Source organism: Dendrobates tinctorius, unplaced genomic scaffold (assembly GCF_039654945.1).
Source record: "Dendrobates tinctorius isolate UK_male_01 unplaced genomic scaffold, ASM3965494v1 ptg000239l, whole genome shotgun sequence".
NCBI lineage: Eukaryota > Metazoa > Chordata > Amphibia > Anura > Dendrobatidae > Dendrobates > Dendrobates tinctorius.
In genome coordinates, this window is record NW_027361906.1 from 3,176,391 (window position 1) to 3,194,900 (window position 18,510).

The 18,510-nt window shown below is 48.9% G+C and overlaps 1 protein-coding gene across 4 annotated transcripts in view; it reads left to right on the forward strand.

Moving 5' to 3' along the window:
- RAB3GAP2 (RAB3 GTPase activating non-catalytic protein subunit 2) overlaps nt 1–13,078 on the forward strand; it is a 75,694-nt gene extending 62,616 nt beyond the window's left edge. For all 4 annotated transcript variants that reach the window (XM_073556792.1, XM_073556793.1, XM_073556795.1 and 1 more), the window contains 2 exons: nt 11,032–11,190; nt 12,484–13,078. In XM_073556792.1, the coding sequence (XP_073412893.1) occupies nt 11,032–11,190; nt 12,484–12,633 (309 nt within the window). In that variant the 3' untranslated portion in view covers nt 12,634–13,078. The remainder of the gene's footprint in view (nt 1–11,031; nt 11,191–12,483) is intronic.
- The last annotated feature ends 5,432 nt before the right edge of the window (nt 13,079–18,510 follow it).

The window sequence follows — 18,510 nt, forward strand, 5'->3', positions numbered from 1 at the left end:
CCTTTTGGGTTGAGGCTGAGGTGAGGAAGAATTCCTCCTGATGGCGGTGAAGCGCCCTCCCTAACCCCCTCTAGGGATGTTAGGTTGAGACGCCACAGGTAGGAGCTGCGTTCGCAGCGCTAACTTTATTGTAGCCCCAGCACTGCTGTGGTCTGCTATGGGGCCGGGGGCTGTCATATTTGGGCCACAGTATGCAGGGATTCCTGTCCCTGCGGCAGCGTCAGCCAGCCCTCTAAAGGGGTCAAAAAGACCCTTCACAGGGCTGCGCTGTGTATATAGGGGCGTCCGGGCGATATGACACTCATCCGGGGGGGTTTTGGTTCGTTTTCCGCCCCCCTCCGGACTACCGCGCCGCTCTGGAGACCTTCCCGGGCAGGATTTTGTACTTTAGGCCGCGGCTTCGGCCTAAGCCGAAGCCGCCGCCCTTGTTACCGCCCCCGGCCTGCCCCCCTGGATGATGATAATGATGCTGCACGGCGTCATACAGGGGGCGGATCGAGCCAGGAAGGCGCGGTTTTGCCTGTCTGCGCACCCTTTTTCTGCTCTCCGCCCCTCCTCCCTCCCACCTCTTTACCTCAGGGAAGACAGCAGCGCTGCTATATCACTCAAGAACGCTGCACAGTCTCCAGGGGGCGCAGAACCGAAGTTTTTCTGCTGGCGCCGGATCTAGGAGCACACCGGTGGGGTAAGGCACAGCAGGATATTATCCTGCTGTGGACGCAGACTCCCTATAGGTTCCCTATAGCGCTCCTCTGCATAGCCACCCCTGTAAGGTTTTTGGTTAGAATAACCTGCCGGCACTCAGTGCACTATGTCGGTCTCCAGGTCCGAAAGAAGGGAAGGAAAAAAACAAACAAAAAAAAAACACGTTTATCTGCTGTTACGCAGTCTGTTCAGCCTGCAAAGCCAATCTTCCCTGTGGCAACATGCACCGTACTGCTAGAGTTGTTCCCAAAATGCTGGGTCAGTGCCCCAAGAGGCTCCTGTCACTGTTTCAACTCCACTGACATGCCGGTATGGGCCGCATCTATGTCACAGTCCATAGATACGCTGACTCCACATTGCTTCAGGCTATGCAGGGTCATATCCCAGCTATAAGCGGACAGGCAGTCCCTGGCAATGCTAGTAGTGAACGGCCCCATAGGTCACGTTCAGCTACGTCCTCCCATGGCTCACGGTCGTCCCGCTCTAGGCAGAGACACCGTAATTCTAGGTCTCCTAGACCGTCTCGTTCCACAGACGGGCGCAGCAGATCTCCACAGAGATCTTCGGGCATGGAAAAGCGGCGGTCCAGATCTCCCTCCAGGCAACGCCACAGCGATGCGCAGGATTCAGAGGGCATCTGTGACTCAGAATCAGAAAAGGACACATAGGAGTCTCAGGCTTCTTGTCCTCCTAGCAATACAGCGCTAGTTGAGGACATTATCACTTCTATTCATCGGGTGCTGGTTTTATCCGATGCTTCCCAAGAACCCCCAAAACATAAGATCTGTTTTGAGGGGTCCCTGAAGTCCCTAAAGTTTTTTTCTGATCATCCAAGCTTTCAGGACATCCTTGATAAGCATTTTTCGCAGCCTGCCAAAAAATTCGCCAACCGTAAATAAAACCGTAAAAAAGGGCTAGATACACTTTTTTCTCAAAAAGACCAAGAAGTGGACAGATCCACCGGAAATCGATCCCTCTATCTCTAAGCTTGCAGCACAGTCTCTCCTCTCACTGCCAGATAGCTCAACCCTGAAGGTTACAGCAGATTGGCAGGTTGAGCGCATGGCTCGTTCAATTTTTGAGGCTGCAGGAGCCTCCCTGGCTCCCGCGTTCACCTCAACGTGGGCAGCCACGGCCATTCTGGAATGGGCCAAAAGATTGCAGGAGAGCCTCCAAAAGTCTGCTTCCTCAGATGTTCGATCAACTAGTTCAGATAGCGGTGGTGGCAGATTACATACGCCTTGCAGCTTTTGATTCTGCAAGAGGCGTAGCAGGTATAGCAGCGAATGTAATTACAATCAGACGTATCCTCTGGCTGTGAGAATGGGAAGCTGACGCGCCTTCAAACATGCCTCTTACGGATCTCCCGTACGTCAGTGGGAGATTTTTTTCGGGGAAAAATTAGACAAGATGATTTCCAATGCCACGGGGGGCAAGAGTACCTTTCTTCCCCAACGGCAACCTAAACGTACGTTTAAGCGACGTAACCAGGCTAGGTTCCGGTCTTTTCGGAACTCCTCAGGCTAGGCTGCTTCACATCCTTCACGGAATTACAACCGTTCCCCCTCACAGGGACAACCAAAGGACAGCACAGAGGACGGACAAGAATTGGCGGTCAACATCAGGCCAGGCAAAGCCCAAAGGAGGGAAATTCCAGAATTTCTCCTCGTCATGACTCACGAAATATGGAAGACACCCCACCTGTAGGCGGTCGACTTTTAATCTTTCAGCAAGTCTGGCTGCCTATTACAGAGGACAGGTGGGTCAAGGAAATAGTGTCTCTCTCTCCTTCAAGCAGGAGTCATAATACGGGTTCCCGAAAACGAGAGATTCCGAGGACTCTACTACAACCTATTCGTGGTTCCCAAAAAGGGAGGCAGCGTTCGGCCAATTCCTGGACCTAACGCAACTCAAAAAGTTTGTAAGAGTTCGGTAGTTTCGCATGGAGTCCCTTCGATCCATCATTGCGGCTATGGAACAGGGAGAATATCTCGCTTCCATAGACATACAAGAGGCATACCTGCACATCCCTATTGCGCCTGCTCATCAAAGATCTCTCAGGTTCACAATAGGGCAGAATCAGTACCAGTTCGTGGCTTTGCCTTTCGGATTAGCTACGGCTCCCAGAACATTCACCAAGGTTATGGCAGCCACCATGGATGTCCTACACTCCAGAGGCATAGTGGTCCTCCCATGTCTGGATGATCTACTCATCAAGGCACCTACTGTCAAAGACTGCGAAGACAGCGTCTCGATCACGATCAACACACTAACTCGTCTAGGCTGGCTAGTCAACTTTAAGAAGTCGTCAACTACTCCCGAGTCAGTCACTGATCTTCCTAGAGATCCTATTCGATACCTCCAGGGGTCTGGTACACCTTCCCAAGGACAAGGTACAAGCTATCCGCGGTGCAGTTCGCATGTTAGTCCACATACTTTGCCGATCTCTTCGGTTTGCCAGGAGACTCCTTAGCAGGATGGCAGCAGCAATGGAGGTGGTACCATTTGCCCAGTTCCACCTCAGACCTCTTCAACTAGCCATTCTTAGATCCTGGGACAGGAACCCTTTCTCCCTCGAAAGGGAGTTCCCACTGATGGAGTCAACCAGGAAATCACTGTACTGGTGGCTCAAACCACCCGTACTGGCCAAAGGAAAATTCTTTCTTCTCAGTCGATGGAAAGTCCTGACCACCGATGCGAGTCTAACAGGATGGGGTGCAGTGCACCTACTTCACAGGGCACGTTGTCTCCAATAGAAGCGACCATGCCCATCAACATTCTGGAGATACGAGCTATCTTCCTGGCGCTAAAAGTTTTTTGCCATCTGCTGAAGGCCTCTCACATCAGAGTGCAGTCGAACAATGCCACGGCAGTGGCATATGTGAACCACCAAGGTGGGACTCGCAGTGCCCAGGCAATGAGAGATGTGGCGCGTCTCCTTCGCTGGGAAGAACACAAATCAGTACTCTCAGTGGTCCACAGTCCGGGTGTGGACAACTGGGAAGCAGACTACCTCATCAGACAGGAAATGGACTCGGGGGAGTGGTCTCTCCATCCCAAAATCTTTCGTCGGATCTGTTATCGCTGGGGGACTCCGGACGTGGACCTAATCGCATCTCATCTCAATGCCAAGGTCTCCATTTTTCATGGCAAGGACACGCGGTCCGAGGTTGCTCGGGGCGGAGGCCCTGGTTCAGGACTGGACTCAGTTCCAGCTTCTGTACATTTTCCCACCTCTTCCCCTGATGGCCAGAGTCATGAGGAAGATCAAACAGGAAGGAGTTCCAACCATCCTAATTGCGCCGGACTGGCCCAGACGTACATGGTACGCCGACATCCTTCAGCATTACAGCAGACACCCCTTGGCGGCTTCCAGACCGTCCCGATCCCCTGTCTCACGGCCTGTTCTACCACCAGAATTTAGGGACTCTCAATTTGACGGCGTGGTCCTTGAAACCTGGGTTTTAACCCAGGCAGGGTTTGCTCCAGACGTCATTAGAACCATGATCAGGGCACGGAAACCAGCTTCCGCCAAAGTTTATTATCGTACCTGGAAAACGTATTTTACTTGGTGCGACTCTCACGGGCGAATTCCGGTCCCTTACTCTCTTCCGAAAGTTCGTGGTTTCCTTCAATCAGGTCTGGACGCCGGCCTATCCTTAGGATCGCTTAAGGGTCAGGTGTCAGCGCTTTCAGTGCTCTTTCAGAAGCGTATTGCTAACAAACCACAAGTCAGGACGTTTCTTCAGGGAGTCTCCAGATTGGTCCCTCCTTACAGACGTCCACTGGATACGTGGGACCTTAATTTGGTCCTAACTGCTCTACAGGCACCTCCTTTTTCAACCTCTTAAGGCAGTTCCACTTCGAGTTTTATCACAAAAGGTGGTCTTCCTTGTGGCAATCACCTCGCTACGCAGGGTGTCTGAGCTGTCAGCGCTCTCCTGCAAACAGCTTTTTCCTATTCTTCCACCAGGACAAGGTGGTTCTCCGTACAGTTCCATCCTTCCTTCCAAAGGTTGTGTCTGATTTCCACCTCAATGAGGGCATCTCATTACCGACCCTTTGCCCGGCTCCGGTTCATAGAGTGGAGAGGGCCCTGCATACGCTTGACCTTGCCAGGGCATTGCGTATGTGTGTGTCTAGGACTCCACCCTTCTGGAAGTCTGATTCCTTTTTTCCCTTATTCCAGAAGGCATTCGCAGGGGTTTACCGGCTTCAAAAGCTACCCTTGCCAGGTGGATCAGATCCACCATCCATGACGCCTACCGCCTAAACAATTCTCCTATTCCGGCCGGTATCACGGCACATTCCACACGGGCGGTAGGAGCCTCCTGGGCCATTCGACGCCAGGCTTCAGCACAACACGTGTGTAAAGCGGCCACTTGGACTAGCTTACACACGTTTACGAAACAATACAGTGTGTATACTCAGTCCTCAGTGGAAGCGAGTCTGGGTAGACTGGTACTGCAGGCGGCAGTGTCCCAAGTCTAGGGACCTGTCAGCACAATATTCGTCCATTGCTTCCCACCTAGGGACTGCTTTGGGACGTCCCAAGGTCTTGTGTCCCCCAATGAGGCAACAGAGTAAAGGAGATTTTTGTGTACTCACCGTAAAATCTCTTTCTCTTAGCCTCTAATTGGGGGACACAGCTCCCACCTTGTTGCCCTTGTGGGCTGTTATTATGTTGGGTACTCATATTGTTCCTTGAGCTGTACATAGTAGCCTTTGTTTATAGGCTTGGTTATGTTGGATTTGTTATCTCCTCCTACTGCTTGGGTACAAAAACTGAGGTAAGGCGGATGCCGCCCAGGGGTGTATGCTGTGGAGGAGGAGCCAGAGCCAAATCTTTTTCAGATTAAGCATAGTGTCGCCTCCTAGTGGATGGAAAGCATAACACCCAAGGTCTTGTGTCCCCCAATTAGAGGCTAAGAGAAAGAGATTTTACGGTGAGTACACAAAAATCTCCTTTTTGTCACACGATTGTTGTGTTTTCGGCCATTACAGATAGGTGCCTTGATTTTCAGCAGAGCAGGTCTCAACCATTGCTTCACATAAAGACGTTGGGGTCCTGGCATAGCAACTGCTCCCATATCTACGGCTCACAGGCACTCATTTTTCTGCAGCCCCCTCCGGACGCTGGCTTCATACTGCTATAAGCAGAATAATGAGCTGCTTCTATCTCTTCACGTCTGCAGTGTTTGGGCCGGACTTCCAGCTGGATAGAAGTTTGTGTTACCTGGCAATTGTCTGCTGTGGCTCAGCGTATAAAGAAGCTGACCACAACTCGCAGGTCCAGAAGTTGGAACCATAGCGCACAACAGAGAGTAGTGTTTAGTCTCTTTCTGACCCCAGGCCTACTGTTCTACCGTCAGAAGAATTGACTGGTCAGAATCTACTTTACTACAGACTTCGTGGCACGGCTTACTACGCGTGAAGCCATTATTCTACCTGACGTCAGGTATCCAGACCTACACCGCAACACAGAAGCCATTATTCTGCCAAATGCCGTCAGGTATTCAGACTTAGACCGCAACACAGAAGCCATTATTCTACCTAATGCTGTCAGGTATTCAGACCTAGACCGCAACACAGAAGCTATTATTCTACCTAATGCTGTCAGGTACCCAGACCTAGACCGCAATACAGAAGCCTTTATTCTGGCTAATGCCGTCAGGTACCCAGACCTAGACCGCAGCACAGAAGCAGTTATTCTGCCTAATGCCGTCAGGTACCCAGACCTAGACCGCAGCACAGAAGCCGTTATTCTGCCTAATGCCGTCAGGTTTTCAGACCTAGACGGCAACACAGAAGCCGGTATTCTGCCTAATGCTGTCAGGTATTCAGACCTAGAGCGCAACACACAAGCCGTTATTCTGCCTAATGCCGTCAGGTATTCAGTCCTAGACCGCAACACAGAAGCCATTATTCTGCCTAATGCCGTCAGGTATTCAGACCTAGACCGCAACACACAAGCCATTATTCTGCCTAATGCCGTCAGGTATTCAGACCTAGACCGCAACACACAAGCCGTTATTCTGCCTAATGCCGTCAGGTATTCAGACCTAGACCGCAACACAGAAGCCATTATTCTGCCTAATGCCGTCAGGTATTCAGACGTAGACCGCAGCACACAAGCCATTATTCTGCCTAATGCCGTCAGGTATTCAGACCTAGACCGCAACACACAAGCCGTTATTCTGCCTAATGCCGTCAGGTATTCAGACCTAGACCGCAACACAGAAGCCGTTATTCTGCCTAATGCCGTCAGGTATTCAGACCTAGACCGCAATACAGAAGCCGTTATTCTGCCTAATGCCGTGAGGTATTCAGGCCTAGACCGCAACACACAAGCCGTTATTCTGCCTAATGCTGTCAGGTATTCAGACCTAGACCGCAACACACAAGCCGTTATTCTGCCTAATGCCATCATGTATTCAGACCTAGACCGCAACACAGAAGCCGTTATTCTGCCTAATGCCGTGAGGTATTCAGGCCTAAACCGCAACACACAAGCCGTTATTCTGCCTAATGCCGTCAGGTATTCAGACCTAGCCCGCAACACAAGCTGTTATTCTGCCTAATGTCGTCAGGTATCCAGGCCTAGACCGCTACGCAACTCAAAAATGGCAGTCTCCTATACCCTTCTCCGGGTTCTCTCCACGCTGATTTGTACACAGGATACTTAGAGCCGATTGCAGCTGGGCTATATCCGCTATCCAGGCTGCAGACGCATCACCTACCAGGTACAGTAGTTCAAACGGCCGTATTACTGTGGAGACGTTTCTGGGGTTGACTGCTTCAGTGGTACTGGTGTTCTGTACCGTATTCAGGTGAGTCAGACGCTCTAGCCTTCAGGTTCCTCGCGTTCTATTGCAGCAGTACTCTATCCCTTATCGAGCACTTGAATAGTCCTCTACCAGATATGTTTAGTCAATACATGCCGTCTTTCTGGTAACCCAGACGTACCCGAGGCCATCAACTACACCGATCCGGCTATACTGTCCCGTTTTCAGGTGAGTCAGGAGCACCCTCTCTCACGTCCCTCACGGTCTTTTGCAGCCTTTGCCTAAGCTCCCGTCGAATCGCCACTCGAGGTGAGGTCCCGGCATTTATTGCTCATGGCGGGCTACAGCTGCGGTTACAAGCCGCTTTCAGGTGAGTCAGACACCTCTCAGCTACATATTTCATTGTCAATAACATCTGTGGCTTGTTAACAGTTAAACGTAAGCACTACCATGTCCAAACAGAGCGGATCTTGGTAGCAACATAACTGGATACTCCACCTTCAGGTGGGTCAGACTCTCTCGTGTCAGGTACGGATGGTCGCGGTTTTACTGCGGCATGCTCTGTACCCCAAGTGTGAGTTGCTCCACAGGAGTTTTTGCCATCTTCTGATCAGTTTACTGTACTGTCCAGAAGCTATCTTTACTGCCGGTGTGTTCCGCCTATCTTTAATGTTTGGCAAACAGTAGTTTATAAGTTCTAGCCTGCCCTAAGGGCCTTCGAGCTACCACAATACCTAAGCTCCTTATCTGTCGGAACTTACCTATTCTTTCTTACAGACGCCGAGTAAAGCCTCCAGCAGCTCAGACATGTGACGTCTGACCGGGAAAAGTATCCCACCTCAGAAAGGAGTGGGATCTAACTCTGCGCAAGCATCGACCGGAGTAGAAAGCTGCTCCAGTCTTGGATCCAAGGATGAGTCTGGTGATAACGCGTTTCTTCCTTCGGCTAGTATTGTATCTTTTCACTGTTATCCTCGGGCGCGTGTTGTCTTAGACTTAGGCTAGCGGGTCTATACACCGTAATCCCCTCCCTGCTCCAGAGGGTCCAGGATGGATTCGGTCGTTTACATAGTCATACAGATTGACCTGCCTTTCGCCAGCCTAGTTGTCTTCTGGGGTCTATTTGATCTACCTAGAGCCAACTTTCCTTACAGTTGGCATAATCCATGTTTTGCATGGACTTTCCTTGCTCGACTAATCACTTTTCTAAGTCCGGCTACACTATTTTTTTCCATATTCACCCTCATCCCGGTATGCTGGGTTTATCTTCCTTTTGATCTCAGTCATCCAGTAGTCTTCGTTCTACCTCCTTAGCCGAGCAATCCGTTGTCTTTTCATAGCCATCCTGAGCCTACATCGCGGCGAGGAGATCCAGATTATCCCCTGGTTCCATTCAGTACGTTTTCAATGTTCGACTCTTTCGCAGGTTCTCAGTGGCCTGTTCTCAGGTCTTGTCATTTTCTCACAGAACGGCCTTCAGCCGCTTCCAAACAAGAGGGCGCCTTAGTATATCTCTTTCCTCCCGAGCCCTTCGCAAATTAGACTACTTCTGCGACTACAAACCCTCCGGTTCCAAGTCTCCCACTTCTACGGTCCTTCCTCTCCCAGAAGTGCATCCCTCAGAGATTCCAACGGCAAATTCACACAGTAGTTGGCAAGGTCAACCTTGAAACCATCCGCTGCTATATCGTGTCCTGCCTTAGTCTCCACCCGTGCTACAAAGTTCTATAGACACGTGGTCTAGCTTGCTCATCAGAGCATTCTTACTGGGGACCAGTCGGAAAATTTGACCGTCCTCACTGCCCAAAAATTTTCTCTTGCTGGAAACATGAGTTTTTGCCTCATCGTTCCCATCTAGGGGTTCATTTGGCTTTCTGTTTCACAAGCAAAATTATCTTCAAAGAAGTCCCTCACCAGCTTCCCGTTCCTTCCGTGTGGCTCCAATACACTAAATTATTAGAGGTCACCGGAAGGACAAGCACTCTCCTTCCTCAGGCTGAACCTCGTCGTTCTTCAGCGCATTTTCCTCAGCGTGCCTTTTCGGGATCTAGGAATGAGTCCATCCTTGTTCTCAGGAAGAAATTCTTCTTCGTTCAGCATTTGCCTCCTGTGAATCGCATGATTTTTCCTTGGAGCTCTTATCCAGGTCCAGATTTCTTCAGGACTTTGCCGATATCTGCTTTTGCGACGGACGGGTTCATTTTCCTTTTCAGTTGGTAGCCTTCCCTTTCAGGCTTTCCACCGCTCCTAGGGCCTCACAGACGCTATAGCAGCTGTGGTACACTTCCTGTGGATCAAGGGTCCACTCTACATCACTCTAAATTCCCTTTCTTTCGTCCGCCTCAAACTTTTCCTTCGTGGTGCTCTCATCAGGCTACCTGGCCACAGCAACAGTACTTATCAAGCTCTGGCTTGAAGTATAGAGGTCCTCTGGCCTCCAGGTCAGCGTCAGCTCGCGGAATCTGGTCGACATTAGTAGGGTTGCCGGCTCAGGAACGACTGCGTTCCTTTCAGTACGACGCACACTGCCCGGGCAGTGTGTGTCCTCCTGGCGGTACTCTTTGGGCCTTCTTCTGGCACCTCTGCAGTGCGATCATATGTCCTCCACGGGTCCATGAGGTTTTTCAGAGCCCATGCCTAGCTTCGGCAAGTGCCAGTCGGGGTGAAAAGACCTCGCAGGTGACGAGGGTGACTTCCTCGTCCCGATTGGAGTGGTTTGCTGTTTCCTCCCCTTGGGGACTGCTTTGGGACGTCCCATGGTTTGAAGCGATAGAGAAAACAGGATTTTTAGTTGCTTACCGTAAAATCTGTTTCTCTGAGCCTTCATTGGGGGACACAGCACCCTCCCAAGTTGAACAGCACGGTTTTACTGTATAATATTGTTACAGTATGGATTTGTGTTTTCTGTGTTTTTTATCTCGTTTATAGATTGCTTCTCCTACTGCTTTCTCACTAACTGAACATCCTACTTCCTGTCGGTGGGGTGTACACTGCGGAGGAGGAGCTAACTTTTTTTCTGCATAGTGTCAGCCTCCTAGTGGCAGCAGCATACACCCATGGTTTCTGTGTCTCCCAATGAAGGCTCAGAGAAACAGATTTTACAGTAAACAACCAAAATCCTGTTTTTGTTAATGTAGAGTCTGTGCAACTACTTTACACGGCTGGTTGTGCTGCTGCTTCTGAGAGTTTGCTATTCCTGTCTGCTGTGCTCACTGTTTTCGCAGACCTCACATCTGGCGCTTATTACCCGGAAATACTAAGGTTACGAACTGTATGTCAGGAAGTCTGAAAATAAAGATTACAGCATAAAATGTAATGCAAGTGTTTAAACTCAAATTGTGGAAAGTGTTCAAAGTCTTTAAGGAACAATTATTTCTGTCGCTAAAAAAGTGAAGTGGTTACAGCAACCGGCAGAGTTCCTCTTATATTTGAATCTCTGGTTGAAATTGGAAACTTTTTTTTTTTTGCAGATTTTAATGAAATTTCTCCATTGTTTAATATGTCCGTGTGAGTGCTGCATACAGTCTTCTATTTCCCACAGGCTATCCTCCAAGTTGTGGACAAAGAAGTTTTAGCTTCTCAACTGTTGGTCCTCACTGGACAGCGGCTGGCGCACGCATTACTACACACACAGACAAAAGAGGGGATGGAGCTGCTGGCGAGACTGCCGCCGACACTCTGCACGTGGATCAAAGCAATGGTGAGCAACAGCAAGATTTCGGCCGGGTTCATGCAGAATCGACACCTAATACACAGTGGTTACAGGATAAATTGAGTCTCTGTATCCCTACATACATGCAAAGCGTTAACTGAGCACAGATTTCCAGAGATTCTGCAAAATGTTTTTTTTTTTTTTGGAACTTTGAGCCCAGTTTTTTTTTTTTGTCTATCTGGTGTCCCCCCGTTTTTCATTTGCAACTTATCCTTTTTAATTTGCTTCTTTTTTTTTTTTTGTAGCAACTATTTAATGTGTTCACATGTTTTTTTTTTTTTTTTTTTTTTTAAAGTTTACCACTGTGGGTGATGCTTAGAGTTTCCAGATATTTACCCGTAAATGAACATTTGTGACTTTCGGAAAAGCTGCTAATATTGTCACAAATGTTTATTTTACCATTAATTCTGCAGCGCTTTACACACATTGTGAGCCCCAATGGGGACAGTGATGATAATCAAAATTCCCTATCAGGATGTCTTTGGAGTGTGGGAGGAAACCGGGGAACCCGGAGGAAACCCACGCAAATACGGGGAGAACATACAGACTCCTTGCAGATGTTGTCCTTGGTGGGATTTGAATCCAGGACCCCAGCGCTGCAAGGCTGGAGTGTTATCCACTGAGCTGCGGTACAGTGCTAACCACTGAGCCACGGTGCTGTCCATGTACAAATGTACTGCAATCCACCACTGGAGGAATTTTACGTATGCCTAATATTTTTGTGAAATGTGTGACTTTAAAAAGTCACAAAAAAAGGTTAAAAGACAAAAACATTTCTTTACTGCACAAAATTCATGAGCCACATTCCCAATTTTGAAGAATTTATTTAAAAAAAAAAAAAGGCAATGAATACCACAAGACAAAAGAAAAAGTGACAAAAAAAGCAAATGACTCTGGGCCCTTAGTGTTGTTTTTTTTTTTTTTGGTACAGAGAGTGGTAAGACAGGAACATCAAGGCCGCCTATTGGAGGTAGCAATTCTATATTCCCAGAGAAGCATTGCACAGCCTAGAATAGTGATCTTTTGCTGAAATTGGCACTTTCCAAATGGAAGAACTTTACCTCTTAAACCACCTGTCAGATGCTTCTCATCCAGCTGGCGGGTGGGTGAGTGAAAGGCCTCTCTCTGATGGCTTATGTCTGCACATAAAATGTCTGGTTTGGCTTCTTATCATGCGGAAAGGCTCATTAATGAGTCCGTGTTGACTTTTAGAATTGTTACACTCAGTATACCCACAGATGATGCAAACGACGACCTAAATTGTGATCTGATCTGTTCCAGGATCCCCAAGATCTCCAGAACACCGATGTACCCATCCCGACCACAGCCAAATTGGTGGACAAAGTGGTGGAACTGCTACCAGAAAATCATGGCCAGTACGGCCTAGCTGTGAACCTCATAGAAGCGGTGGAAGCCATGTCTGCCTTGTGACCCTTCTCTCCTCCCCTCCCCTCCCCCGAGGCATTCAGGGCTCTTGTACAGTATATAGGTCTATACCAGCCATTATGTCTGTGTAATTAACGCACTGTTAATATTCTGTCCTTTCCTCCCTGATAATATGCAAATAAGTGTGAGATAAACTAAGAACTGTTACATTAAGATCCCTCATTATTTATACCGCAGGATGACGTTACCCAGAATCCCTCACTCTTCACGTCTCTGTACATAAGAAGTCAATCACTACGACCAACTGAACACATTGCCAGCGCTGATCAGAGTACTCTGACCAGCAGCCATAGATATTGTAGGGTCCCACCCGTAATTCGGCTTCTGATCAGGGTCCCCTGCCATTTGCTACAACAGGACAACATGTCTTCAAAACATTAACTTCCATCACTGCTGAGAAAAAGTAATAAACAATTGGCCACAATTTTAACAGGATGTGAGATCTTGGTGAAATCGGTGATGCTCTTTACTAATCATCGTATCAGCTGTTAGATATCGAACGTTACCAGAACCAGAGTCCATTTCAATTAATTGGAACAACCGGACACTGAAAAGCCTGACGTAATAATAGGTCATTTTCTGATGACACGGTCCCTTTGTGTTATATGTAGTTTTAAATGTTCTTACAGATCATAATATGAAAAAAAAATCTTGTAAACTTTACACAGACAACTAGGGCCAATATTAGGCTCCTACGTCCTGTTCTTGTCCAAAAAACAACTTCAAAAGGCTGCGCTAATGATAAACAATCACATGCTGCAAAGATGGACGACTAAGGTTCTTTATTGGAACACAGTGTTTCAGTGCCAGACAGGCAACATTATATCAGGATGGGCTGTGCATTATACTATATGGAGGACTATGGGGGGGGTACATTATACTGTCTGGAGGATTGTGGAGGGTGTATTTTATTATTTGGATAACTATGGGATGCATTATACTTTATGGAGGCGTATGGGGAGTGCATTGTACTTCTGCTATTGGGCCCCATGGCTATGTTTACCACTAGTGAGTATAAGGGTTGTATTTTTTCTATACATTAAAGGGAAGGTGCCGCAATTTTATGATTTGCAAAAAAAGAGTAAGTAACAAAACATGTTGTTTCAGCAAATGTTGTACTAACCAGGATTTATGGTTTGTTTGTAATAATGTTTTAATGTAGCCACTGGGCGCTGCCATCTTGATTTGCAGATCTGTGGAGGACTCATACAGTCTGCAAATATGGCCGTCCCTGGACATAGGAGACTGCGGTCGGCTCCTGACCCACCATGCAGCCTCATTAGCAGTGAACTGGGCACGCCCCTGTGGGCTGCTCCATTCACTGCTGTAGGTGTGGCTGGGTGCCATTTTACTGTAGCCCAGTGCTATCTGCTGAGCTCCACTTTCTGCACTGTGCTTCCTGCTCCACTGTCCTCCTGCTCTGTCTCCGCCTCCTCACTCACAGCCCCAGTGATCTCCAGTAATCTGACACCTTCCTTTTTATGAGAGCTTTTATGGCTGTCTGAGGACAGTGACATATACAGCCCATAGTCTAGTGTATAATTGGGGGGGCTGGAAGTTTCACCAGTGTGGGCATATCTGTAATACTGTCTGGTGTGATAGTCTGCTGAGCTGTGTATCTAATCCTCTCCTGTGTGATACTGACTGCTGAGCCGTGTATCTAATCCTCCTGTGTGATACTGACTGCTGAGCTGTGTATCTAATCCTCTCCTGTGTGATACTGTCTGCTGAGCAGTGTATCTAATCCTATCCTGTGTGATACTGTCTGCTGAGCCATGTATCTAATCCTCTCCTGTGTGATACTGACTGCTGAGCCGTGTATCTAATCCTCTCCTGTGTGATACTGACTGCTGAGCCGTGTATCTAATCCTCTCCTGCATTATACTGTCTGCTGAGCCGTGTATCTAATCCTATCCTGTGTGATACTGACTGCTGAGCCATGTATCTAATCCTATCCTGTGTGATACTGTCTGCTGAGCCGTGTATCTAATCCTCTCCTGTGTGATACTGACTGCTGAGCCGTGTATCTAATCCTGTGTGATACTGACTGCTGAGCCGTGTATCTAATCCTCTCCTGCGTTATACTGTCTGCTGAGCCGTGTATCTAATCCTATCCCGCGTGATACTGTCTGCTGAGCCGTGTATCTAATCCTATCCCGCGTGATACTGACTGCTGAGCCGTGTATCTAATCCTATCCCCTGTGATGCTGACTGCTGAGCCGTGTATCTAATCCTCTCCTGTGTGATACTGTCTGCTGAGCCGTGTATCTAATCCTCTCCTGCGTTATACTGTCTGCTGAGCCGTGTATCTAATCCTATCCTGTGTGATACTGTCTGCAGAGCTGTGTATCTATTCCTCTCTTGTGTGATACTGTCTGCTGAGCTGTGTATCTAATCCTATCCCGTGTGATACTGCTCTCCTGAAATACTCTGTGCTGCTGTCACCCTGCTGGTTTTATGTGTGATCTACATGGTATGAACTATATGGCGGCATTATGTGTGAAGTATATGGCGGTATGTGAGAACACTATGGCAGTATTATCTGCTAAAAGGGGACCCATTCTGTGGTGGTTCTGGCTGAGCACCTGCACACGGGTCAGGGGTAATAGGTGCAGTCAGGGGAGGCAGCTGAAGAGAGGGGTCTCATTTTTATCGTTACTGTATGGCTACATTTCCCCCATCCTGCTTCCCAGCGTCACCCCGGACTGCGCCTGTCGCCTCGCTTTCACACATCGCCAGGACAGGATCTGAGAAGGGGAATGGGGTCTCTGCATGCAAAGTCTGGATCAGGCTGATTGATGGCCTGTTCTGATCCAGACTTTACATGCAAAGACAGTCAGTAACTTTGCAGGCCCCATCAAAATGGCTGCTCACTGTGTTCCTAGATGTCATAGGTTTTTGTGCCAGATTTCAGTAGCTGCTCCCCCTAGTGTTAACAAGTGGAAATGCCAAACTTTTTAAAATTATTTTTCATATTTTGCAAAATTAAAGCCAAATGATAATATTTTTTAAGAAAATGTAAACATTAATTCTTTACATTTTTTCAATTGCTGAAAAAAAATTTTTTGGATGGCACCTTCCCTTTAAAGAACAGCCTTAGAACTGGGGATATATACCAGGATGCAACATGAATATAACAAACCATAACAGAACCCAACACAGCCCGTATACAAGGGCGGGTGCTGTTTCCCCCAATGAAAGCTCTGAGATGATTTTAGGTACATACCGTAAAATCTCTATTTTTCTTATCGCTTTATTGGAGGACACAAGAAAGCATGGGATGTCCAAAAGCAGTCCCAAGGGTGGTAAAATAGTAGTACCCTTAAGTCAGAGCTCCGGGTCACAGCGGCTTGCAGAACCTTTCTTCCGAGGTTCACATCCGACGAGGCGTAGGTTTGAACCCTGTAGACGTTGGAGAAGGTATGAACGGAGGACTATGTAGCAGCTTTGCAAAGCTGAGAGGCTGATGCCTGGCTCAGTTGCTTAGCCGGTAAGCTTCCAGAATGGCAGACCTGGAAGCAGGAAGACCCTTCCACTGACCACCGTTGATAATGAACAGAGGATCCGTACATCTAAAAGGCACTCTCCTGGAAAGGTAAAGTCTGAGGGCTCTTACCAGATCCAGTTTGCTTATTGACAGCTCTCAAAGATGAAAGGGGGATGGAAAAAAGGAAGGAAGCACAATGTCCTCATTGAAGCTGAAATGTGGAAACCACCTTAAGAAGAAAGGATGGAATCGGACCTTGTCCTAGTGAAAAACACGGTAAGGGGAAGGACAAGACAGAGCTGGAAGTTCGGTGACTGGTTTGATAAAGGTAATGGCAACTGTCCAGGAAAGAAAAGTGGGAGAGACTTCACGTATTGGTTCAAATGAAAACTGGAGAACGTTGAGCAGTAGATTGAGATCACAGGGTTCGGGGCGGTCTGTTTCATATCAACTAAAGAAGGCTTTTCAGGTGGTAGATGTGAAAGGAGGAAGGTTTCCTTGCTTTGGCATGGTCTGAACAGTTTGATCGGAGAACCCGGCAGACTTTAGAACCGCGGCCTCAACAGCCATACTGTTAAATTGAGCAACTGAGAATTCTGGTGGAAGGGACCCAGCGACAGAAGGTATGGAAGAATCGGGAGTTTCAACGGTGAGGGGCTGTTGAAAAGAAACAAAACTCACCTTCAAAATGGACCCATCGGCTGCGCATCTATTGAGTGCCAATAGATGCTGCTGCGCAAGTGCCTCCGCCTCCCCTTGTCGCTGCAGCCCCAAAAAGTTACAATACATTAAAATGGCGCTGGAGGCGGCACATGCGCAGTAGCATCTATCGGTATGTGATAGATACTAATGCACAGGCTTAGCCCACGGTGCTATTTTGATGTGTAATTTCATTTCTCCTACGCCTCATTGGGGGACACAGAGACCGTGGGTGTTATGCTGCTGGCCAGTAGGAGGACACTAAGTAAACCAGAAAAAAAGTTAGCTCCTCCCCTGCAGTATACACCCTCTCGCTGGCTGAGATTCTCCAGTTCTTAGTATCTATAGGAGGCACTTGGGTCTGGTTTCAGACCCCACCGTTTTTATTTTTGAATTTTCTGTAAATTTTTATTTTTTAATTAACGGAGTGAAGGGGGCGACGGTTCCTTTCTACGGCCCGCTCTCCCCCGAACCAACAACAGGCAAGCACGTGGAGTAACCCTTCACGTACACTTTCCTGCGACGACTGGGGCTGATTCCTGTCGATGGTTCCCTTATAGTCGGTACTCCACGGATACGAGGGCAAGCGCAACAGGACGTAGCACAGGAGTGCATGGAGCAGACCTGAACAGCGCTTTTTCGGATGCCCTGAATTAGCCCCAGAGCTCTCCGTCCCCTTACCACAGGGTGGATCAATTGAGCAATACCCCCCTGTAAAACCTCCAGCTCTGCTACATCGCCTGGAGGATGAGACTGAAAGACCCTGGACAGCGACAACCTGACTGAGCACAGGAATGAAGGTGGGGTCCTTGTCCCCAGGAGAAGTGCTGACTTAGCGTCAGCGGTGGTACACTGGCGCCCGGTCGCAGCCCCCCCTCGCCCAGCGCTTACCGCGGGGAGGCCAGAAATTTAGCCCCTGGCTTTTTCGGCCTGCTAGGCCGCAATTTAAATAGCGCCGCCCTCGATAGCGCCGCCCCCTACAGTGGGTAAGCCAAAAATGTAGTCCCCGGCTTTTCCAGCCTACTAGGCCGCAATTTGAATAGCGCCGCCTGCGCTATAGTCTCCGCCCCCTCCTCTTGGCGCCTCTCATTCCAAACGAGACGCACAATTCTAATCTCGGGGGCCATGTCTGTTACCTCTGCTGCAGTTAACCCTTTCAGGAGCGGCCGAATTCCGGGGGACATAACACAGGACCGTGGGTAAGCTGCATCTGCCCTCAGATTAAAGCTTAACCCCTTCCCAGCACATTCCCTGCAGCTGCAGTCAGACTCTGCCGTTAACCCTTTCTGGAGCGCTATGCCTCATTCACAGGAGGCTAAACAGGCCGCTAAGAAGCACACTGCGCTTTTCTACCGTGTGTACTACCTGCAAGTCGGCCTTACCACAGCGAGCATGACTCTCCAGTGCTCAAGCTAATCAGTCATGCACAGACCGCGACCCGGCCTGCGTCCGAACCGCGCCCCGACCTGCGCTCCAATGCCCCTCGCAGCCGCTGCTGACGGGCCTCCTGCGTCTGGTTCCCCCGAGTGGGCTGCATCCCTGTCACAGTCGGTGGAGCCTCTGACCAAGGCTATATTTCCCCCTCCGGGAGGACTGTCTCTGCCAAAGCGGGCTCATGGTGCGTCCCCTAGTCGCGTTCGCGCCTCAGCATCAGCAACTCCTGTCTCTCGCTCACC